Source organism: Oncorhynchus kisutch, linkage group LG22 (genome assembly GCF_002021735.2).
Source record: "Oncorhynchus kisutch isolate 150728-3 linkage group LG22, Okis_V2, whole genome shotgun sequence".
NCBI classification, from domain to species: domain Eukaryota; kingdom Metazoa; phylum Chordata; class Actinopteri; order Salmoniformes; family Salmonidae; genus Oncorhynchus; species Oncorhynchus kisutch.
The window spans coordinates 52,537,449-52,562,081 of NC_034195.2; the positions used below are offsets into that span (position 1 = coordinate 52,537,449).

Consider the following 24,633-nt stretch of genomic DNA (forward strand, 5'->3'; position numbering starts at 1 on the left):
TCAACAACAATAACAGCAGACATGGTCAGTACTGGGCTGGTTGGCTACCAATTAGTTCAATCAATCAAATGTCTTCATAAAGCCCTTCTTACATCAGCTGATATCTCAAAGTGCTGTACAGAAACCCAGCCTAAAACCCCAAACAGCAAGCAATGCAGGTGTAGAAGCACGGTGGCTAGGAAAAACTCCCTAGAAAGACCAGAACCTAGGAAGAAACCTAGAGAGGAACCAGGCTATGACGAGTGGCCAGTCCTCTTCTGGCTGTGCCGGGTGGAGATTATAACAGAACATGGCCAAGATGTTCAAATGTTCATAGATGACCAGCAGGGTCAAATAATAACAATCACAGTGGTTGTCGATGGTGCAGCAAGTCAGCACCTCAGGAGTAAATGTCAGTTGGCTTTTCAGGAGAAATACTCCAGAAATACTCCAGATATAACAAACTGACCCTAGCCCCCCCGACACATAAACTACTGCAGCATAAATACTGGAGAATGAGACAGGAGGGGTCAGGAGACACTGTGGCCCCATCCGACGATAACCCCGGACAGGGCCAAACAGGCAGGATATAACCCCACACTCCTTGCCAAAGCACAGCGCCCACACCATTAGAGGGATATCTTCAGCCACCAACGTATCATCCTGAGACAAGGCAGTGTATAGCCCACAAAGATCTCCCCCACGGCGCAACCCAAGGGGGGGGGGGGGGGGCGCCAACCCGGACAGGAAGATCACGTCAGTGACGCACCATTCCCATGGAAGGCATGGAAAAGCAGTTCGTTAGTTGGCATATTCTAGGGCTTACAATAGTCTGCTCTAACCTGATCTCAGATCTTTTTTTTGTATTCATTGTCGAGCCAAACATGTTTACTCACATAATTGAATTGTAAACTTTTAACTCCTGACTGTATCTTTGTCCCACCTCAGAGAATCCTGCTCAGCAGGACCTGTCTCACACAATCTCCAGTAATGGGGTTGCCAGCATCAGTGTGTCTGTGGAGGTCAACGGAACACTCTATTCAGGTTAGTAAACGATGCTGCAATGTATTTTAAATAAATAAAAAATTCTTGATACATTTTTAGATCCGTCCAGAAAGGATACATAGCTCTTTACCCCGTAGGTCACTATGACATTTTAACTTGACACACAGAGTCCCACTACTGACTACCAATTTGTGTTCTTGTCTCCCCTGTAGGAATGCTGTTTGCCCAGAACACTCCTAGTGCAGCCTCCGTGACGTCTGAGACCATGCCTCCTGCTGAACAGAGTGGTTGTGATGTCCTCTCCTCCACATCCTCCTCTTCCTCCAAGGGGCCCAACTGACCGCAGAGGTCCAACACTGGACACCACCAGTCTCTCTCTAGTAAACTCATGTTATTCTGTTGTCCTGTGTTGAGGACAGAACTGGTGTTCAATCAAATGACCTCTTCTCTAGTCAAACTGGACTAATCTGTGTTATGGAAGACAAATAGGGTTGGATTTTGAGAAAGTACCTCTTAAAAAAACAAATGTACATGTCAAGGTATTGACTGACTGTCTCTAGTTAAATATCTAGAACTACCACTTTCTCCATGGTCCTTCTCTGAATACACATTTGTTTGCATGGAAAGCAATGCATTCTGGGAAAATCTAATCTAATCTTACAGCCAGGTGAAGAAGCAACTTGAATAGTTTATATTTATTTTGGTTTTATTAGTAGATGCATGTTTTTTATTCTCCAATGTTTTTATTCGGTGATTATCATGTATATTCATGTAATTCTCATAACTGCTGTTTTCGTTGTGTACGTCAATTCATCGTCTTTGAACGCTACAGCGCTAGCGAGGACATGTTTCCCATAGTGCCACATACACAAACTGCTTATGAACAGACTAATGAATTTAAGTCAAGTAAGGAAGACTGAAGATTAGATTTTAGTTTTCTGATCAGGTTTAAACATTTTTAGAAGAAAGCAAAAATCACGATAGCAAAGGTTTGTATAAAAGCAGGTTTAAAAAAATAAAAAATACTGTATGGTGATTGGCTATACTCCTGAACTGATTTGTTTATGGTAGCAATCATCACTTCTGTTAACAAAATATGTTGTTATAACCATCAACCATTCATTTGAAGTTTCCTGGGTGCCTGATGGGTAGAGTCTACACCATCCTAAAGAGTAAGCTCCCCCAACTTGTTCACAGGCTGAGGTAACCTCTTACCTCATTTTGAAGAGGAAGTTCAGTATTTTACAAACTAACGTTAGATGGTTCCTCACCCTTGAGAAACTGTACTTTCAGGATGATGAACCATCTACCGTTAGTTTGTAAAATACTGAACTTGCCCTTTTAAAAAAAAAATGGCTTTCCTTTTCAGGAAGTGACTTTCTCAGGAACTCCTTATGGACCAGGGAGGACTCGGCACAGATAATACCAAACACAGAATGTGTCTTTAGAATACTCCTGAGGTAAAACATTCAGCATTCGTACAATGTGACACTGAAATGGAGTCTCTTTTGATGTTTACCTCATGACATCTGCGTCATGGGAGCTGCATTGTGTTCATTCGGACAAAATGCTTTGAAACTGGAGAAGAAGAAACAACGTACAATTTAGTTATGGGACAAGACCGGGTATTCTTGTTTGGTGCCTAATTAACATGACCCTGGAGTACTTATGACCCACTGGGCAGAACCATAACACTCAGGGGATGGGCTAAGCTGTCTGTCTGTCTTTCAGACCAGTCATTGGTCAGGGATCTTATTTAATAGAATTGTATACGTACAATCATAACTTGATTAAAACCCTACTGAATGTTGTCAGCTCACCACTTTCACTTTACAGAAACATTCCGTCTGGTTTAACCAACAGTCATGTTTATCTCACACACAGAATGCCTCGACTCTCCAGCTGTAGTATAGACTCTCCAGCTGTACTATAGACTCTCCAGCTGTACTATAGACTCTCCAGCTGTAGTATAGACTCTCTAGCTGTACTATAGACTCTCCAGCTGTACTATAGACTCTCCAGCTGTACTATAGACTCTCCAGCTGTACTATAGACAGACCAAACGACCTGTTTCGTGTATTAATGAGGAAACAAGTCAGCTGTTTTTTTTGGTGGGGGGGTTTGTTTTTCTCAAAGTATTCTGATGTGAACAGGAGGAGGAACTAAATAAAACTCATTGAGGAAATAAGTCTGGTGTAAAATAGTTTTCTCACTTAGTATTGTTATTCGTGTTTACGTAGTCTCTAGGCCTGGTTGGCCTTAATGCTTTTACAAAGGCAGTTTATAAATGTTTATGACGTTTATTAGAGCCTGACATAGATATGTGTGCTTATAATGCATTCTGAAGAGACAGTATAAAGACTAAAGAGTGTTACTGTTTAGACTGCAGTATATGAACTAGTGGCCCGTTGATGGTTGGCATTGCCTCCCGTACGGAGACTCTTATCCAGGGACATCTCTAGCAGAATGCATCATCTCTGTTATCTGTTTATTTAAAATGTGTTGTTCCTGTTGTTACTGTGGTATTTAAACCGATCTAGATGTGATTATTTAGAGTAGCCTCACACAGAGAGCTTTTTAGTAGTTAAAAAAAATTATAATGAAGTTAAATTGTGTGGTCATGTCACCCTAACCTCACACACATACATCAACCTCCACAAGATCTTAGTGTGTGTGTGTGTGTGAGAGAGAGGTATTTGGGAAGAGTGTGTGGAATGTGAGCTTTACTTCCTGAACTCTGATGCACGAAAGATGGATGGCTGGGGACATGCTAGTGGAAGTGACCTCTTGTTGGTCGTAGGGATGAGGGATGGTGTGTGTGTATGTGGAGGGGCGATGTGGAGGGGCGGTGTAGTGTGTGTGTGTGAGGTCGGTACTAGTGACCCTGCTGGAATGGCATCTGGAGCACCGGTATCATTCACCCTCTAACCCCACCCCCCCTCTCCCGGCCCCTGCATCACTCACTGGGGAGGACTAACACCACAACAGACTAACGGACTGCTAAGTCTCTGTTGAAGAGGGTATTACCAAAGCCTGTATCATCTCTGGAATTACTGTCCTGTCTGAATTGAGTCTGAATCAGAGGATGTTGGAGAACTGACAGAAGATTGGCTAACCCATCGTTGAAGCATCAAAGTTTTATTCATTTATTTTGTTATCTCAATGCACAAACGAAAGGGTGTCTTTTACACAATGCAAGGGAGATGCACCATGACAAATGGAAGTTGAACTTGTGGATGCTGATATAAGTATTGGACCACCGATGACCCAAGCTGATTGGCACCAGTTGCATAATGTATCGGTTGGATCTTCCCGTCTACTGTCATGTCATCCAGACATCAAGGAAGACCATGTGATGTTGTCAGACACAAACACACATTTTTTTGTTTTGCTTTTCTATGTGACTTTCTAATGAGGTGAAACTAAGTCTTGGATTGGATTGGTCAGGAGCCTGAGAAAGAGGCATCGGATTGGTCAGGAGGAGAGAAAGAGGCATCGGATTGGTCAGGAGGACAGAAAGGACCTCAAGGATCAGAACGCAGGCTCTTCGCGTCGCAGAATGCAAGCATCCTGCAATCCATCTTGACTCAGCAATCCGTCCTGACTCAGCAATCCATCCTGACCCAACAATCCGTCCTGACTCAGCAATCCATCCTGACCCAGCAGTCCGTCCTGACTCAGCAATCCGTCCTGACTCAGCAATCCGTCCTGACTCAGCAATCCATCCTGACCCAGCAGTCCGTCCTGACTCAGCAATCCGTCCTGACTCAGCAATCCATCCTGACCCAGCAGTCCATCCTGACCCAGCAGTCCGTCCTGACTCAGCAATCCGTCCTGACTCAGCAATCCGTCCTTACCGTTTTGGATTCTGTGAACTGGACTGGATGTTTCGAAATGGAGTAGAATACCTACCGGATTGAATCTAAAGCTCTTCTGTTTGCTGCACAGAATGACATATCCATCCCAAGCCAGTGGTCTGCTGGAGCCTGGGGACTGTATTCTGCTGTGGATGGTTTCAGATACCTCATATCTAAACAGAATGTACCATCCATCCTAACTCTGCAATGAGTCCTAACTCTTAGTCGTGAACTGGATCATGGCTGTTCAGATGGGAGTGAGCTCCGACTCCCAGGCCCCATATTTCCTTGGAGCTTCCCTGGGGGATCACTGAAGACTAGACCAATGTTGAGGCCCTCTGCTCCACTTGAAGCTAAAATAAATACATCATGTCCCAGTAGGACTTATAGGAACCCTAGACCGTCCCTTTACAACCACATATTCACCCTGAAGTCTTCTGGATCCAGTTTACTGGAGTAGGGGTTTAGCTATGGAGTAGTCTTCTGGATCCAGATTACTAGAGTAGGGGTTTAGCTATGGAGTAGTCTTCTGGATCCAGATTACTAGAGTAGGGGTTTAGCTATGGAGTAGTCTTCTGGATCCAGATTACTAGAGTAGGGGTTTAGCTATGGAGTAGTCTTCTGGATCCAGTTTACTGGAGTAGGGGTTTAGCTATGGAGTAGTCTTCTGGATCCAGATTATTAGAGTAGGGGTTTAGCTATGGAGTAGTCTTCTGGATCCAGTTTACTAGAGTAGGGGTTTAGCTATGGAATAGTCTTCTGGATCCAGTTTACTAGAGTAGGGGTTTAGCTATGGAATAGTCTTCTGGATCCAGTTTACTAGAGTAGGGGTTTAGCTATGGAATAGTCTTTTGGATCCAGTTTACTAGAGTAGGGGTTTAGCTATGGAATAGTCTTCTGGATCCAGTTTACTAGAGTAGGGGTTTAGCTATGGAATAGTCTTCTGGATCCAGTTTACTAGAGTAGGGGTTCAGCTATGGTGTAGTCTTCTGGATCGAGCAATCTGGAGTAGGGGTTTAGCAATGGAGTAGTGTTCTGAATCCAGTTTACTAGAGTAGGGGTTTAACAATGGAGTAAGCTCTATGGAGGTGTGGTTCCCTCTAGACAGGAGTTGGGGACTGGTTAGTAACTGATTAAATGTCAAATCTTGTCATCAGATTACACATACTTTATGAAAACTTAATGACTTGTTGGATTACTTTTACATTGCGAAAGGAAAAGAAGCCAGAAATCAAATACATTATGACACCTTTCGATGGAGAGCATCATGGTTCTGCTGGCTTCTCATACAGGTCCTGTTCACCAAGCAGCAGGGAGGTACGGTTCAGCAGGGAGGTATGGTTCAGCAGGGAGGTATGGGAGGTATGGTTCAGCTGGGAGGTATGGTTCAGCGGGGAGGTATGGGAGGAATGGTTCAGCAGGGATGTACGGTTCAGCTGGGAGGTATGGTTCAGCTGGGAGGTATGGGAGGTATGGTTCAGCTGGGAGGTATGGTTCAGCAGGGAGGTATGGTTCAGCTGGGAGGTATTGTTCAGCTGGGAGGTATGGTTCAGCTGGGAGGTATGGTTCAGCAGGGAGGTATGGGAGGTATGGTTCAGCTGGGAAGTATGGTTCAGCAGGGAGGTATGGGAGGTATGGTTCAGCTGGGAGGTATGGTTCAGCTGGGAGGTATGGTTCAGCAGGGAGGTATGGTTCAGCAGGGAGGTATGGTTCAGCTGGGAGGTATGGTTCAGCAGGGAGGTATGGGAGGTATGGTTCAGCAGGGAGGTATGGTTCAGCTGGGAGGTACGGTTCAGCTGGGAGGTATGGTTCATGTTTTGTAAGGCTACAGAATGTCTGTGACAGAATATCATGCCATATAGATTGCTTTCAGTCGGCCATCAGATTGTTTGACCTTTTCAGCTTTGACCCCATGTAGAGCCTGACCTCCCAGGACATGTCGAGCCGTAGAGGACTGAGCCTCAGCCCACAGGTCCAGGTCCAGCTGTTTATCCTGCTCCAGTATCAGACCCTGGCCATTGTCCCCAGAGCAGTTAACCTGGCCAACCTTAAAAACACACGGGGAGCACCAGGTAACCCAACCTCATACACACTGGGAGCACCAGGTAACCCAACCTCATACACACTGGGAGCACCAGGTAACCCAACCTCATACACACTGGGAGCACCAGGTAACCCAACCTCATACACTGGGAGCACCAGGTAAACCAACCTCATACACACTGGGAGCACCAGGTAACCCAACCTCATACACACTAGGAGCACCAGGTAACCCAACCTCATACACACTAGGAGCACCAGGTAACCCAACCTTACACACACTGGGAGCACCAGGTAACCCAACCTTACACACACTGGGAGCACCAGGTAACCCAACCTCACACACTAGGAGCACCAGGTAACCCAACCTCACACACTAGGAGCACCAGGTAACCCAACCTCACACACTAGGAGCACCAGGTAACCCAACCTCATACACACTAGGAGCACCAGGTAACCCAACCTTACACACACTGGGAGCACCAGGTAACCCAATGATGAAAATTACAGGCCTCTCTCATCTTTTTAAGTGGGAGAACTTGCACAATTGGTGGCTGACGAAATACTTTTTTCCCCCACTGTATATATATATATCCCCATATATACAGTGGGGAGAACAAGTATTTGACAACACTGCCGATTTTACAGGTTTTCCTACTTGCAAAGCATGTAGAGGTCTGTCATTTTTATCATAGGTACACTTCAACTGTGAGAGACGGAATCTAAAACAAAAATCCAGAAAATCACATTGTATGATTTTTAAGTAATTCATTTGCATTTTATTGCATGACATAAGTATTTGATCACCTACCAACCAGTAAGAATTCCGGCTCTCACAGACCTGTTAGTTTTTCTTTAATAAGCCCTCCTGTTCTCCACTCATTACCTGTATTAACTGCACCTGTTTGAACTCGTTACCTGTATAAAAGACACCTGTCCACACGCTCAATCAAACAGACTCCAACTTCTCCACAATGGCCAAGACCAGAGACCTGTGTAAGGACATCAGGAATAAAATTGTAGACCTGCACAAGTCTGGGATGGGCTACAGGACAATAGGCAAGCAGCTTGGTGAGAAGGCAACAACTGTTGGCGCAATTATTCGAAAATGGAAAAAGTTCAAGATGACGGTCAATCACCCTCGTTCTGGGGCTCCATGCAAGATCTCACCTCGTGGGGCATCAATGATCATGAGGAAGGTGAGGGATCAGCCCAGAACTACACGGCAGGACCTGGTCAATGACCTGAAGAGAGCTGGGACCACAGTCTCAAAGAAAACCATAAGTAACACACTACGCCATCATGGATTAAAATCCTGCAGCGCACGCAAGGTCCCCCTGCTCAAGCCAGCACATGTCCAGGCCCGTCTGAAGTTTGCCAATGACTATCTGGATGATCCAGAGGAGGAATGGGAGAAGGTCATGTGGTCTGATGAGACAAAAATAGAGGTTTTTGGTCTGAACTCCACTCGCCGTGTTCGGAGGAAGAAGAAGGAGGAGTACAACCCCAAAAACACCATCCCAACCATGAAGCATGGAGGTGGAAACATCATTTTTTGGGGATGCTTTTATGCAAAGGGGACAGGACGACTGCACCATATTGAGGGGAGGATGGGTGGGGCCATGTATCGCGATATCTTGGCCAACAACCTCCTTCCCTCAGTAAGATCATTGAAGATGGGTCATGGCTGGGTCTTCCAGCATGACAACGACCCAAAACACACAGCCAGGGCAACTAAGGAGTGGCTCCATAAGAAGCATCTCAAGGTCCTGGAGTAGCCTAGCCAGTCTCCAGACCTGAACCCAATAGAGGTTTGGAGTGTGTGCAAACCTGGTCAAGAACTACAGGAAGCATATGATCTCTGTAATTGCAAACAAAGGTTTCTGTACCAGATATTAAGTTCTGCTTTTCTGATGTATCAAATACTAATGTCATGCAATACAATGCAAATTAATTACTTAAATCATCCAATGTGATTTTCTGGATTTTTGTTTTAGATTCCGTCTCTCACAGTTGTGTACCTATGATAAAAACAATTACAGACCTCTACATGCTTTGTAAGTAGGAAACACTGCCGATTTTGCAGGTTATCAAATACTTGTTCTCGCCACTGTATAAGGCCTCATATCATATGAGTGGATTACACTGCATACAATTATTTTTGTAGCTTTGTGAGTTGTACATTATCTGAAATAAAAAGAGTTGTTCAACTCAAGACTAATGAGATCTTACATTTGTCCTTATTCAGGGAGTTGGATGACAGATCGTTCTCATTCTAAATCAATTGCAAACAATCGTGAGTTAATGCAATCATTTTTTAAATTACAACAAAATTGTCAAATCACAAACCTCCAGAATTGTTGTGTTGTATGTGGTAACATTGTAGTTTTAATGTATTAACCACATTAACATTACTACTATTACACAGCCCTATTCATTGGATCATTAGCTTATATAGCGTAGGCGTATTACAGAAAATCATCCTCTGTTGTCATCTCACTATTATCAATGGAACACATTTCACTTCCTGTTTCATTGTTAATCCTCAACAAAAGCACCACATTTATAACCACTAATCAGTAGATTGACATTAACACTGGTTTGTACAACCTTTTTAGGATTTGTATCATTGCGTGACCATAGTAAGACTTCACACGAAGATGGAGGACTCCATTAGCTTCAATGTTTACAGATCTGTAGGGGTGGAAGCAATATAGTGGAAGCAATATAGTGGAAGCTCTACAACAATACTGCTTCTACGTATATAGATGCTTCAGATCTGACAACCTTGAAATAGTTAAGGGCCAAGGGGAAGGGGTAGGGAGCAAATTAGGACCAGGTATGCATCAGCCACAGCCTCCATCTTCCTCTTCCTCCCCCTCCAATTCAGGGCTGCCGATCTGCACCTGCCTAGCCAGGAACACTCCATCTTCCCAGCGGGGTGGTGGTGATGATGATGATCCCCTCTGCATGTCTCTTTCCAATAGAAGAGGCTCCTCGCTCTCTGACGTGGTCTTCTCTGAAGAGTTAGACGCTGTGGCGCCCAACCCTTGGATCTGTGGCTGAAACCTTAGCTTGGCTGGGTCAGGAAAACAGGGAAATCAAACCCAACTAAAAGCGTTGAGTAATTAAAAAAATCCCAAGTTCTAGACACCCAAATGGATTTTTTAGATGTAATGGGCATTGATCACTTTAAAAACATTTCGGCATAAAGCCTTCATAAGGGGTTTTACTGTGACCTTGCTTGGTTAGGTCAGGTCAACATAACAGCACACATGGAATCAGATTAATTCAACATCATTTAAATATTTTTTTCAGTTTAGTAGATGACGGTCTGTTGATGTAATGTTGTCAAACACGATCATTTCCGAAGCCATTTCAGATCAGAAAAAGCAGCGGAGATCCAGAACAGAGGCTTTACCCATAACCACTCTGAGGGGAGGGTCACGTCAAGTGATGTCATAATGCTTCTTTCAACCTGGAAGCATTCCATCGGAAAAATAAGTGCTGTAATGTGCTGAGATTGTTTAATTAATTGTGTTGCCCTCTCTGGGTTCTGAGATTGTTTAATGAATTGTGTTGCCTTCTCTGGGTTCTGAGTTCTCTTCACCCGAACATTTTTATGTGTCTGGAATAATAAACAGAAGGAAGCCTGAGCAGTTTTTGATTTGCATTATCTCAGTTTGATTATCAAATGCTAAGCTGACAATTATACTGTACTAGTCCAGTTTTGGGTACTGGTATGCCCCTGTTCTGGAGGACATAAGCACATGGATTTTAAGCACACACATTAATCCCAAGCAGTGGATATTCAGTCAGCAGATCCAATGGTTAAGGTCAAGCAGAGTGATCGGAATTGGTTAAGGTAAGGTTAATGTTAAGGTATGGTTAGGGTTAGGCATAGCCAGGGTCAGAAAACTGCCATCTGAAACCATTCCAAATCTGCCAGCTGTATATACAGTACCAGTCAAAAGTTTGGACACACCTACTCATTACAGGGTTTTTCTTAATTTTTTAAAACTATTTTCTACATTGTAGAATAATAGTGAAGACATCGAAACAATGAAATAAGACATATGGAATCATGTCGTAACCAAAGAAAGTGTTAAACAAATCAAAAATGCATTCCAGGTGACTACCTCATGAAGCTGGTTGAGAGTATGCCAAGAGTGTGCAAAGCTGTCATCAAAGCAAAGGGTGACTAGGTTGAAGAATCTCAAATTTAAAATGTATTTTGATTTGTTTTACACTTTTTTGGTTACTACATGATTCCATATGTGTTATTTCATAGTTTTGATGTCTTCACTATTATTCTACAATGTAGAAAATAGTTTTAAAAAATTAAGAAAAACCCTGTAATGAGTAGGTGTGTCCAAACGTTTGACTGGTACTGTACACTGCCACTACCCACTGAGATCTAAGACTTCCACACACAGATCAGAAGCCTAGATAGATTTCTAATGGGACTGATTCATTCACATCTTTCACCTTTCTGGAGGTTTTCATTTCTCTCTTTCAGATCGCTGATTTCCACACTCATCGCTGACATCTGGTATGGAGGGAAATGGTTGATTTTTAAGCTGAACTTGAAGGTTGAATCTACAGATCTACTCCTTTCATTTGACCAGAATTTCTACACTCAGAAAAAAAGGTTTCAAAATGGTTCTCCCAAATAGGAGAACCCTATTTGATTCCGTGTAGAACCATTTTCGGAACCAAAAGGGGTTCTTCAAAGGGTTCTCCTATGGGTACACCCGAATAACCCTTTTAAATTCTAGATAGCACCTCCTAAGAGTGTACGGCAAAGGAACGATGCCGTGCGCTTAGTTACATTTTTCAAATGTGGGATTTTTTTTTGGGGGGGGGGGTCTGACGAGAAATGTGTCCCAATTTGAGGCATGTTTTGTAAGGCAAAAAACATTACTCTGTAGCGTCATCTCCTGGAAGCAAGTCAACTCCTTGTCCAGGCCTCTTCTACTCTTAGGGGGGAGTTAGTTAGTCAGTCATATGTGGTCGGAGTCCCAAATGACACCCTATTCCCTATATGGTGCACCTATGGGGCTCTGGTTAAAAGTAGTGCACTATAGAGGGAAAAGGGGTCCATTGTGGTATCGGTATCAGTGCCTCAGGCCAGGTCAGCCAGTCTCCTCAGCCACAAATGGGATTATTCCTCCCAGTATAACAAGTAATGTCAGATTATTATTGTGCTGTATTTCACAGAGGAGTGATTATGGAGTCTCTCTCTCAGTGTGTAAGCAGCTACATGCAATATCATGCTGCCATTTTAATTATATTAGTTTCTGCATGTTGGGTCCAGATGCTAATTTATCACTCAGTTAGTATAGTAAACACCCGGGGGTGGCATTATTAAGGCCTGCCATATAAAGGCTTTATAGGGTCATTCATTAAGTTTTCATAAACACTACATAAATTCCGTCATACTACATGTTTGAAGGATTTCTTACCGCGTGGGTCTTGCTGTGGAGTTCCTCCCTAAGGCAAGTCACCTCCTCTTCCACCTCCCTCTCTGGGTCGTCCTCCTCTTCTTGCTCCTCAGACACAGGCCTCAGTCCTGCAAACTGCTGCTGCTGCTCCCTCATCAGCTCCTTCTCTCTCTTCCTCTGGCTGTGTAGTGTGTCAAGGGAGTTCTGATAGAGAGAAAGAGGAGTAGATTGACGCAAGACACTCGTATACCTGCTACATATACCTGCTAGACACACCTGCTACATATACCTGCTAGATATACCTGCTACATATACTTGTTACATATACCTGATACCTATTACATATACCTGCTAGATATACCTACTACATACAGTTGAAGTCGGAAGTTTACATACACCTTAGCCAAATACATTTAAACTCAATTTTTCACAATTCCTGACATTTTATCCAAGTAAAAATGCCATGTCTTAGGTCAGTTAGGATCACCACTTTATTTTAAGAATGTGAAATGTCAGAATAATAGTAGAGAATGATTTATTTCAGCTTGTATTTCTTTCATCACATTCCCACTGGGTCAGAAGTTTACGTGCACTCAATTAGTACTTGGTAGCATTGCCTTTAAATTGTTTAACTTGGGTCAAACGTTTTAGGTATCCTTCCACAAGCTTCCCAAAATAAGTTGGGTGAATTTTGGCCCATTCCTCCTGACAGAGCTGGTGTAACTGAGTCAGGTTTGTAGGCCTCCTTGCTCGCACACGCTTTTTCAGTTCTGCTCACAAATGTTCTATAAGATTGAGGTCAGGGCTTTGTGATGGCCACTCCAATACCTTGTGAAATTTCTCAGAACAAGAATAGACTGACGAGTTTCCGAAGAAAATTATTTGATCCTGTAATCGAACCCACTAATGCTGATACTCCAGATATTCAACTAGTCTAAAGAGGTTGGCTTGGTATGGTTCCCAATCAGAGGCAGCTGTCTATCGTTGTCTCTGATTGGGGATCATATTTAGGCAGCCATTTCCCCACCTGTTTGTTGTGGGATCTTGTCTATGTATAGTTGTCTGGGAGCACTACATTAGCTTCATGTTTAGTTTTTGCACTTTATTGTTTTCTGTGTGTTTCACTTCTAATAAAAGATGATGGAACCATACCACACTGCACTTTGGTTCGAGTCTTACAACAACGATCGTGACAGCGCCTCTGTACGCCTATGTAGATATTCCATTAAAAATCAGCTGTTTCCAGCTGCAATAGTCATTTACAACATTAATAATGTCTACACTGTATTTCTGATCAATTTTATGTTATTTTAATGGACACCAGGATTAACTAAATTTGTTGGTAGCTTGGGCCAAGAAACATGAGGAATGGACATTAGCCTGTGGAAATCTGTCCTTTGGTCTGGAGTCCAAATTGGAGATTTTTGGTTTCAACCGCCGTGTCTTTGGAGACGTGGTGTGGGTGAACTGATGATCTCCGCATGTGTATTTCCCACCATGAAGCATGGAGGAGGAGGTGTTATGATATGGGGGTGCTTTGCTGGTGACATTGTCTGTGATTAATTTAGAATTCAAGGCACACTTAACCAGCATGGCTACCATAGCATTCTATAGCGATATGCCATCCCATCTGGTTTGGGCTTAGTGGGACTATCATTTGTTTTTCAACAGGACAATGACCCAATAAGCCTCCCGGGTGGTGCAGTGGTCTAAGTCACTGCATCGCAGTGCCACCAGAGATTCTGGGTTCAAGCCCAGGCTCTGTCGCAGCCGGCCACGACCGGGAGGTCCATGGGGAGACGCACAATTGGCCCAGCGTCATCCGGGTTAGGGAGGGTTTGGCCGGCAGGGATATCCTTGTCTCGTCGCGCACTAGCGACTCCTGTGGCGGGCCGGGCACAGTGCACGCTGACCAGGTCGCCAGGTGTTCAGTGTTTCCTCCGACACATTGGTGCGGCTGGCTTCCGGGTTGGATGTGCGTTGTGTCAAGAAGCAGTGCGGCTTGGTTGGGTTGTGTTTCGGAGGACGCATGGCTCTCGACCTTCGCCTCTTCAGATGCACTGCGCCTTCTGGTGTTTAACACTTTTTTGGTTACTACATGTTTCCATATGTGTTATTTCATAGTTTTGATGTCTTCACTATTATTCTACAATGTAGAAAATAGTAAAAATAAAGAAATAGGTAGGTATTCTAAAACTTTTGACCCGTAGTGTACGGTCGTGGCCAAAAGTTTTGAGAATGACACAAATATTAATGTTCACTAAGTCTGCTGCCTCAGTTTGTATGATGGCAATTTGCATATACTCCAGAATGTTATGAAGAGTGATCAGATGAATTGCAAAGTCCTTCTTTGCCATGCAAATGAACTGAATCCCCAAAAAACATTTCCACTGCATTTCAGCCCTGCCACAAAAGGACCAGCTGACATCATGTCAGTGATTCTCTCGTTAACACAGGACAAGCCTGGAGATCACGCTGTCATGCTGATTTGAGTTCGAATAACAGGCTGGAAGCTTCAAAAGAGGGTGGTGCTTGGAATCATTGTTCTTCCTCTGTCTTCCTCTGTCAAACATGGTTACATGCAAGGAAACATATGCCGTCATCATTGCTTTGCACAAAACAGGCTTCACAGGCAAGGAGATTGCTGCCAGTAAGATTGCACCTAAATCAACCATTTATCGGCTCATCAAGAACTTCAAGGAGAGAGGGTCAATTGTTGTGAAGAAGGCTTCAGGGTGCCCAAGAAAGTCCAGCAAGCGCCAGGACTGTCTCCTAAAGTTGATTCAGCTGCGGAATCGGGGCACCACCAGTACAGAGCTTGCTCAGGAATGGCAGCAGGCAGGTGTGAGTGCATCTGTACGCACAGTGAGGGGAAGACTTTTGGAGGATGGCCTGGTGTCAAGAAGGGCAGCAAAGAAGCCACTTCTGTCCATGAAAAACATCAGGGACAGACTGCAAAAGGTACAGGGATTGGACTGCTGAGGACTGGGGTAAAGTCCTTTTTTCGGATGAATCCCCTTTCCGATTGTTTGGGGCATCCGGAAAGCTTGTCCGGAGAAGACAAGGTGAGCGCTACCATCAGTCCTGTGTCATGCCAACAGTAAAGCATCCTGAGACCATTCATGTGTGGGGCTGCTTCTCAGCCAAGGGAGTGGGCTCACTCACATTTTTGCCTAAGAACACAGCCATGAATAAAGAATGGTACCAACACATCCTCCGAGAGAAACTTCTCCCAACCACCCAGGAACAGTTTGGTGACGAACAATGCCTTTCCCAGCATGATGGAGCACCTTGCCATAAGGCAAAAATGATAACTAAGTGGCTCGGGGAACAAAACATCAATATTTTGTACATCTGAGCTTACCTTGATGACCTTCGACTTCGGTGCCCAGTCTTGCAGAACTCCTCCTCCTGCTGATCTACCATAGACCTGACCCAACTGCTCACGCTCCTTAAATAGACTCTTCAGCTGGTCATCCAAACAATGATGTAAATGTCAAATAATACACCAAAGAGAGGAGCTTCTATAAGTCTGTTCGAACAGTCTACTGTACCTGTTCTAACAGTCTACTGTACCTGTTCTAACAGTCTACTGTACCTGTTCTAACAGTCTACTGTACCTGTTCTAACAGTCTACTGTACCTGTTCTGTTCTACCAGTCTACTGTACCTGTTCTAACAGTCTACTGTACCTGTTCCAACAGTCTACTGTACCTGTTCTAACAGTCCACTGTTCTGTTCTAACAGTCTACTGTACCTGTTCTGTTCTAACAGTCTACTATACCTGTTCTAACAGTCTACTGTACCTGTTCCAACAGTCTACTGTACCTGTTCTAACAGTCTACTGTACCTGTACTGTTCTACCAGTCTACTGTACCTGTTCCAACAGTCTACTGTACCTGTTCTAACAGTCTACTGTACCTGTTCTGTTCTACCAGTCTACTGTACCTGTTCTAACAGTCTACTGTACCTGTTCCAACAGTCTACTGTACCTGTTCTAACAGTCTACTGTTCTGTTCTAACAGTCTACTGTACCTGTTCTGTTCTAACAGTCTACTATACCTGTTCTAACAGTCTACTGTACCTGTTCTAACAGTCTACTGTACCTGTTCTGTTCTAACAGTCTACTATACCTGTTCTAACAGTCTACTGTACCTGTTCTAACAGTCTACTGTTCTGTTCTAACAGTCTACTGTACCTGTTCTGTTCTAACAGTCTACTGTACCTGTTCTGTTCTACCAGTCTACTGTACCTGTTCTGTTCTAACAGTCTACTGTACCTGTTCTAACAGTCTACTGTACCTGTTCTAACAGTCTACTGTTCTGTTCTAACAGTCTACTGTACCTGTTCTAACAGTCTACTGTACCTGTTCTAACAGTCTACTTTACCTGTTCTAACAGTCTACTGTACCTGTTCTAACAGTCTACTGCACCTGTTCTGTTCTAACAGTCTACTGTACCTGTTCTAACAGTCTACTGTACCTGTTCTAACAGTCTACTGTACCTGTTCTAACAGTCTACTGTTCTGTTCTAACAGTCTACTGTACCTGTTCTGTTCTAACAGTCTACTATACCTGTTCTAACAGTCTACTGTACCTGTTCTAACAGTCTACTGTTCTGTTCTAACAGTCTACTGTACCTGTTCTAACAGTCTACTGTACCTGTTCTAACAGTCTACTATACCTGTTCTGTTCTAACAGTCTACTGTACCTGTTCTAACAGTCTACTGTACCTGTTCTAACAGTCTACTGTTCTAACAGTCTAATGTACCTGTTCTAACAGTCTACTGTACCTGTTCTAACAGTCTAATGTACCTGTTCTAACAGTCTACTATACCTGTTCTAACAGTCTACTGTACCTGTTCTAACAGTCTACTGTTCTGTTCTAACAGTCTACTGTACCTGTTCTAACAGTCTACTGTACCTGTTCTAACAGTCTACTGTACCTGTTCTAACAGTCTACTGCACCTGTTCTGTTCTAACAGTCTAATGTACCTGTTCTAACAGTCTACTGTACCTGTTCTAACAGTCTACTGTACCTGTTCTAACAGTCTACTGTACCTGTTCTAACAGTCTACTATACCTGTTCTAACAGTCTACTGTACCTGTTCTGTTCTAACAGTCTACTGTACCTGTTCTAACAGTCTACTGTACCTGTTCTAACAGTCTACTGTACCTGTTCTAACAGTCTAATGTACCTGTTCTAACAGTCTACTGTACCTGTTCTAACAGTCTACTGTACCTGTTCTGTTCTACCAGTCTACTGTACCTGTTATGTTCTAACAGTCTACTGTACCTGTTCTGTTCAAACAGTCTACTGTACCTGTTCTAACAGTCTAATGTACCTGTTCTAACAGTCTACTATACCTGTTCTAACAGTCTGCTGTACCTGTTCTGTTCTAACAGTCTACTGTACCTGTTTAAACAGTCTACTGTTCTGTTCTAACAGTCTACTATACCTGTTCTAACAGTCTATTGTTCTGTTCTAACAGTCTACTGTACCTGTTCTGTTCTCACAGTCTACTGTACCTGTTCTAACAGTCTACTGTTCTGTTCTAACAGTCTACTGTACCTGTTCTGACAGTCTACTGTACCTGTTCTGTTCTCACCGTCTACTGTACCTGTTCTAACAGTCTACTGTACCTGTTCTCATAGTCTACTGTTCTGTTCTAACAGTCTACTATACCTGTTCTAACAGTCTACTGTTCTGTTCTAACAGTCTAATGTACCTGTTCTCACAGTCTACTGTACCTGTTCTCACAGTCTAATGTACCTGTTCTAACAGTGTAATGTACCTGTTCTGTTCTAACAGTCTACTGTACCTGTTCAAACAGTCTACTGTACCTGTTCTGTTCTAACAGTCTACTGTACCTGTTCTGTTCTACCAGTCTACTGTACCTGTTCCAACAGTCTACTGTACCTGTTCTGTTCTACCAGTCTACTGTACCTGTTCTAACAGTCTACTGTACCTGTTCTAACAGTCTACTGTACCTGTTCTAACAGTCTACTATACCTGTTCTAACAGTCTACTGTACCTGTTCTAACAGTCTACTGTTCTGTTCTAACAGTCTACTGTACCTGTTCTAACAGTCTACTGTACCTGTTCTAACAGTCTACTATACCTGTTCTAACAGTCTACTGTACCTGTTCTAACAGTCTACTGCACCTGTTCTGTTCTAACAGTCTAATGTACCTGTTCTAACAGTCTACTGTACCTGTTCTAACAGTCTACTATACCTGTTCTAACAGTCTACTGTACCTGTTCTAACAGTCTACTGTACCTGTTCTAACAGTCTACTGTACCTGTTCTAACAGTCTAATGTACCTGTTCTAACAGTCTACTATACCTGTTCTAACAGTCTACTATACCTGTTCTGTTCTAACAGTCTACTGTACCTGTTCTGTTCTAACAGTCTACTGTACCTGTTCTAACAGTCTACTGTACCTGTTCCAACAGTCTACTGTACCTGTTCTAACAGTCTACTGTACCTGTTCTAACAGTCTACTGTACCTGTTCTGTTCTACCAGTCTACTGTACCTGTTATGTTCTAACAGTCTACTGTACCTGTTCTAACAGTCTACTATACCTGTTCCAACAGTCTACTGTACCTGTTCTGTTCTACCAGTCTACTGTACCTGTTCTAACAGTCTACTGTACCTGTTCTAACAGTCTACTGTACCTGTTCTAACAGTCTAATGTACCTGTTCTAACAGTCTAATGTACCTGTTCTAACAGTCTACTGTACCTGTTCTAACAGTCTACTGTACCTGTTCTGTTCTACCAGTCTAATGTACCTGTTCTAACAGTCTACTACACCTGTTCTAACAGTGTACTGTACCTGTTCTAACAGTCTAATGTACCTGTTATAACAGTCTACTGTACCTGTTCTAACAGTCTACTGTACCTGTTCTAACAGTCTACTGTACCTGTTCTAACAGTCTACTGCACCTGTTCTGTTCTAACAGTCTAATGTACCTGTTCTAACAGTCTACTGTACCTGTTCTAACAGTCTACTGTACCTGTTCTAACAGTCTACTGTACCTGTTCTAACAGTCTACTGTACCTGTTCTAACAGTCTACTATACCTGTTCTAACAGTCTACTGTACCTGTTCTGTTCTAAACAGTCTACTGTACCTGTTCTAACAGTCTACTGTACCTGTTCTAACAGTCTACTGTACCTGTTCTAACAGTCTAATGTACCTGTTCTAACAGTCTACTGTACCTGTTCTAACAGTCTACTGTACCTGTTCTGTTCTACCAGTCTACTGTACCTGTTATGTTCTAACAGTCTACTGTACCTGTTCTGTTCTAACAGTCTACTGTACCTGTTCTAACAGTCTAATGTACCTGTTCTAACAGTCTACTATACCTGTTCTAACAGTCTGCTGTACCTGTTCTGTTCTAACAGTCTACTGTACCTGTTTAAACAGTCTACTGTTCTGTTCTAACAGTCTACTATACCTGTTCTAACAGTCTATTGTTCTGTTCTAACAGTCTACTGTACCTGTTCTGTTCTCACAGTCTACTGTACCTGTTCTAACAGTCTACTGTTCTGTTCTAGCAGTCTACTGTACCTGTTCTGACAGTCTACTGTACCTGTTCTCATAGTCTACTGTTCTGTTCTAACAGTCTACTATACCTGTTCTAACAGTCTACTGTTCTGTTCTAACAGTCTAATGTACCTGTTCTCACAGTCTACTGTACCTGTTCTCACAGTCTAATGTACCTGTTCTAACAGTGTAATGTACCTGTTCTGTTCTAACAGTCTACTGTACCTGTTCAAACAGTCTACTGTACCTGTTCTGTTCTAACAGTCTACTGTACCTGTTCTGTTCTACCAGTCTACTGTACCTGTTCTAACAGTCTACTGTACCTGTTCCAACAGTCTACTGTACCTGTTCTGTTCTACCAGTCTACTGTACCTGTTCTAACAGTCTACTGTACCTGTTCTAACAGTCTACTGTACCTGTTCTAACAGTCTACTATACCTGTTCTAACAGTCTACTGTACCTGTTCTAACAGTCTACTGTTCTGTTCTAACAGTCTACTGTACCTGTTCTAACAGTCTACTGTACCTGTTCTAACAGTCTACTATACCTGTTCTAACAGTCTACTGTACCTGTTCTAACAGTCTACTGCACCTGTTCTGTTCTAACAGTCTAATGTACCTGTTCTAACAGTCTACTGTACCTGTTCTAACAGTCTACTATACCTGTTCTAACAGTCTACTGTACCTGTTCTAACAGTCTACTGTACCTGTTCTAACAGTCTAATGTACCTGTTCTAACAGTCTACTATACCTGTTCTAACAGTCTACTATACCTGTTCTGTTCTAACAGTCTACTGTACCTGTTCTGTTCTAACAGTCTACTGTACCTGTTCTAACAGTCTACTGTACCTGTTCCAACAGTCTACTGTACCTGTTCTAACAGTCTACTGTACCTGTTCTAACAGTCTACTGTACCTGTTCTGTTCTACCAGTCTACTGTACCTGTTATGTTCTAACAGTCTACTGTACCTGTTCTAACAGTCTACTATACCTGTTCCAACAGTCTACTGTACCTGTTCTGTTCTACCAGTCTACTGTACCTGTTCTAACAGTCTACTGTACATGTTCTAACAGTCTACTGTACCTGTTCTAACAGTCTAATGTACCTGTTCTAACAGTCTAATGTACCTGTTCTAACAGTCTACTGTACCTGTTCTAACAGTCTACTGTACCTGTTCTGTTCTACCAGTCTAATGTACCTGTTCTAACAGTCTACTATACCTGTTCTAACAGTCTACTGTTCTGTTCTAACAGTCTACTGTACCTGTTCTAACAGTCTACTGTACCTGTTCTAACAGTCTACTTTACCCTGTTCTAACAGTCTACTGTACCTGTTCTAACAGTCTACTGTACCTGTTCTAACAGTCTACTGTACCTGTTCTAACAGTCTACTGTACCTGTTCTAACAGTCTACTGTACCTGTTCTAACAGTCTACTATACCTGTTCTAACAGTCTACTGTACCTGTTTTAACAGTCTACTGTACCTGTTCTGTTCTACCAGTCTACTGTACCTGTTATGTTCTAACATTCTACTGTACCTGTTCTGTTCAAACAGTCTACTGTACCTGTTCTAACAGTCTAATGTACCTGTTCTAACAGTCTACTATACCTGTTCTAACAGTCTGCTGTACCTGTTCTGTTCTAACAGTCTACTGTACCTGTTTAAACAGTCTACTGTTCTGTTCTAACAGTCTACTATACCTGTTCTAACAGTCTATTGTTCTGTTCTAACAGTCTACTGCACCTGTTCTGACGGTCTACTATACCTGTTCTAACAGTCTATTGTTCTGTTCTAACAGTCTACTGCACCTGTTCTGACAGTCTACTGTACCTGTTCTGTTCTAACAGTCTACTGTACCTGTTCTAACAGTCTAATGAACCTGTTCTAACAGTCTACTATACATGCTCTGTTCTAACAGTCTACTATACCTGTTCTAACAGTCTACTGTACCTGTTCTGTTCTAACAGTCTACTGTACCTGTTTAAACAGTCTACTGTTCTGTTCTAACAGTCTACTGTACCTGTTCTAACAGTCTACTGTACCTGTTCTAACAGTCTACTGTACCTGTTCTAACAGTCTAATGTACCTGTTCTAACAGTCTACTGTACCTGTTCTAACAGTCTACTGTACCTGTTCTGTTCTACCAGTCTACTGTACCTGTTATGTTCTAACAGTCTACTGTACCTGTTCTGTTCTAACAGTCTACTGTACCTGTTCTAACAGTCTAATGTACCTGTTCTAACAGTCTACTATACCTGTTCTAACAGTCTGCTGTACCTGTTCTGTTCTAACAGTCTACTGTACCTGTTTAAACAGTCTACTGTTCTGTTCTAACAGTCTACTATACCTGTTCTAACAGTCTATTGTTCTGTTCTAACAGTCTACTGTACCTGTTCTGTTCTCACAGTCTACTGTACCTGTTCTAACAGTCTACTGTTCTGTTCTAGCAGTCTACTGTACCTGTTCTGACAGTCTACTGTACCTGTTCTCATAGTCTACTGTTCTGTTCTAACAGTCTACTATACCTGTTCTAACAGTCTACTGTTCTGTTCTAACAGTCTAATGTACCTGTTCTCACAGTCTACTGTACCTGTTCAAACAGTCTACTGTACCTGTTCTGTTCTAACAGTCTACTGTACCTGTTCTGTTCTACCAGTCTACTGTACCTGTTCTAACAGTCTACTGTACCTGTTCCAACAGTCTACTGTACCTGTTCTGTTCTACCAGTCTACTGTACCTGTTCTAACAGTCTACTGTACCTGTTCTAACAGTCTACTGTACCTGTTCTAACAGTCTACTATACCTGTTCTAACAGTCTACTGTACCTGTTCTAACAGTCTACTGTTCTGTTCTAACAGTCTACTGTACCTGTTCTAACAGTCTACTGTACCTGTTCTAACAGTCTACTATACCTGTTCTAACAGTCTACTGTACCTGTTCTAACAGTCTACTGCACCTGTTCTGTTCTAACAGTCTAATGTACCTGTTCTAACAGTCTACTGTACCTGTTCTAACAGTCTACTATACCTGTTCTAACAGTCTACTGTACCTGTTCTAACAGTCTACTGTACCTGTTCTAACAGTCTAATGTACCTGTTCTAACAGTCTACTATACCTGTTCTAACAGTCTACTATACCTGTTCTGTTCTAACAGTCTACTGTACCTGTTCTGTTCTAACAGTCTACTGTACCTGTTCTAACAGTCTACTGTACCTGTTCCAACAGTCTACTGTACCTGTTCTAACAGTCTACTGTACCTGTTCTAACAGTCTACTGTACCTGTTCTGTTCTACCAGTCTACTGTACCTGTTATGTTCTAACAGTCTACTGTACCTGTTCTAACAGTCTACTATACCTGTTCCAACAGTCTACTGTACCTGTTCTGTTCTACCAGTCTACTGTACCTGTTCTAACAGTCTACTGTACATGTTCTAACAGTCTACTGTACCTGTTCTAACAGTCTAATGTACCTGTTCTAACAGTCTAATGTACCTGTTCTAACAGTCTACTGTACCTGTTCTAACAGTCTACTGTACCTGTTCTGTTCTACCAGTCTAATGTACCTGTTCTAACAGTCTACTATACCTGTTCTAACAGTGTACTGTACCTGTTCTAACAGTCTAATGTACCTGTTCTAACAGTCTACTGTACCTGTTCTAACAGTCTACTATACCTGTTCTAACAGTCTACTGTACCTGTTCTAACAGTCTACTGTTCTGTTCTAACAGTCTACTGTACCTGTTCTAACAGTCTACTGTACCTGTTCTAACAGTCTACTTTACCTGTTCTAACAGTCTACTGTACCTGTTCTAACAGTCTACTGCACCTGTTCTGTTCTAACAGTCTACTGTACCTGTTCTAACAGTCTACTGTACCTGTTCTAACAGTCTACTGTACCTGTTCTAACAGTCTACTGTACCTGTTCTAACAGTCTACTATACCTGTTCTAACAGTCTACTGTACCTGTTTTAACAGTCTACTGTACCTGTTCTGTTCTACCAGTCTACTGTACCTGTTATGTTCTAACATTCTACTGTACCTGTTCTGTTCAAACAGTCTACTGTACCTGTTTCTAACAGTCTAATGTACCTGTTCTAACAGTCTACTATACCTGTTCTAACAGTCTGCTGTACCTGTTCTGTTCTAACAGTCTACTGTACCTGTTTAAACAGTCTACTGTTCTGTTCTAACAGTCTACTATACCTGTTCTAACAGTCTATTGTTCTGTTCTAACAGTCTACTGCACCTGTTCTGACGGTCTACTATACCTGTTCTAACAGTCTATTGTTCTGTTCTAACAGTCTACTGCACCTGTTCTGACAGTCTACTGTACCTGTTCTGTTCTAACAGTCTACTGTACCTGTTCTAACAGTCTAATGAACCTGTTCTAACAGTCTACTATACATGCTCTGTTCTAACAGTCTACTATACCTGTTCTAACAGTCTACTGTACCTGTTCTGTTCTAACAGTCTACTGTACCTGTTTAAACAGTCTACTGTTCTGTTCTAACAGTCTACTGTACCTGTTCTAACAGTCTACTGTACCTGTTCTGTTCTAACAGTCTACTGTACCTGTTCTAACAGTCTAATGAACCTGTTCTAACAGTCTACTATACATGCTCTGTTCTAACAGTCTACTATACCTGTTCTAACAGTCTACTGTACCTGTTCTGTTCTAACAGTCTACTGTACCTGTTTAAAACAGTCTACTGTTCTGTTCTAACAGTCTACTATACCTGTTCTAACAGTCTACTGTTC

The 24,633-nt window shown here is 42.6% G+C and overlaps 1 protein-coding gene across 8 annotated transcripts in view; it reads right to left on the reverse strand.

The window, feature by feature from the left end:
* Nucleotides 1-8,932: 8,932 nt before the first annotated feature.
* Nucleotides 8,933-24,633, reverse strand: part of LOC109880938 (golgin subfamily A member 6-like protein 22) — a 56,809-nt gene continuing 41,108 nt past the window's right edge. For 4 of the 8 annotated variants that reach the window (XM_031801537.1, XM_031801534.1, XM_031801536.1 and 1 more), the window contains exons 23-26: nucleotides 15,690-15,794; nucleotides 12,347-12,529; nucleotides 11,370-11,430; nucleotides 8,933-9,960 (exon numbers count right to left, since the gene is read on the reverse strand). In XM_031801537.1, coding sequence (XP_031657397.1) covers nucleotides 9,728-9,960; nucleotides 11,370-11,430; nucleotides 12,347-12,529; nucleotides 15,690-15,794 — 582 coding nt within the window. In that variant the 3' untranslated portion in view covers nucleotides 8,933-9,727. The remainder of the gene's footprint in view (nucleotides 9,961-11,369; nucleotides 11,431-12,346; nucleotides 12,530-15,689; nucleotides 15,795-24,633) is intronic. The other 4 variants (XM_031801540.1, XM_031801539.1, XM_031801535.1 and 1 more) reach the window with 3 other exon arrangements.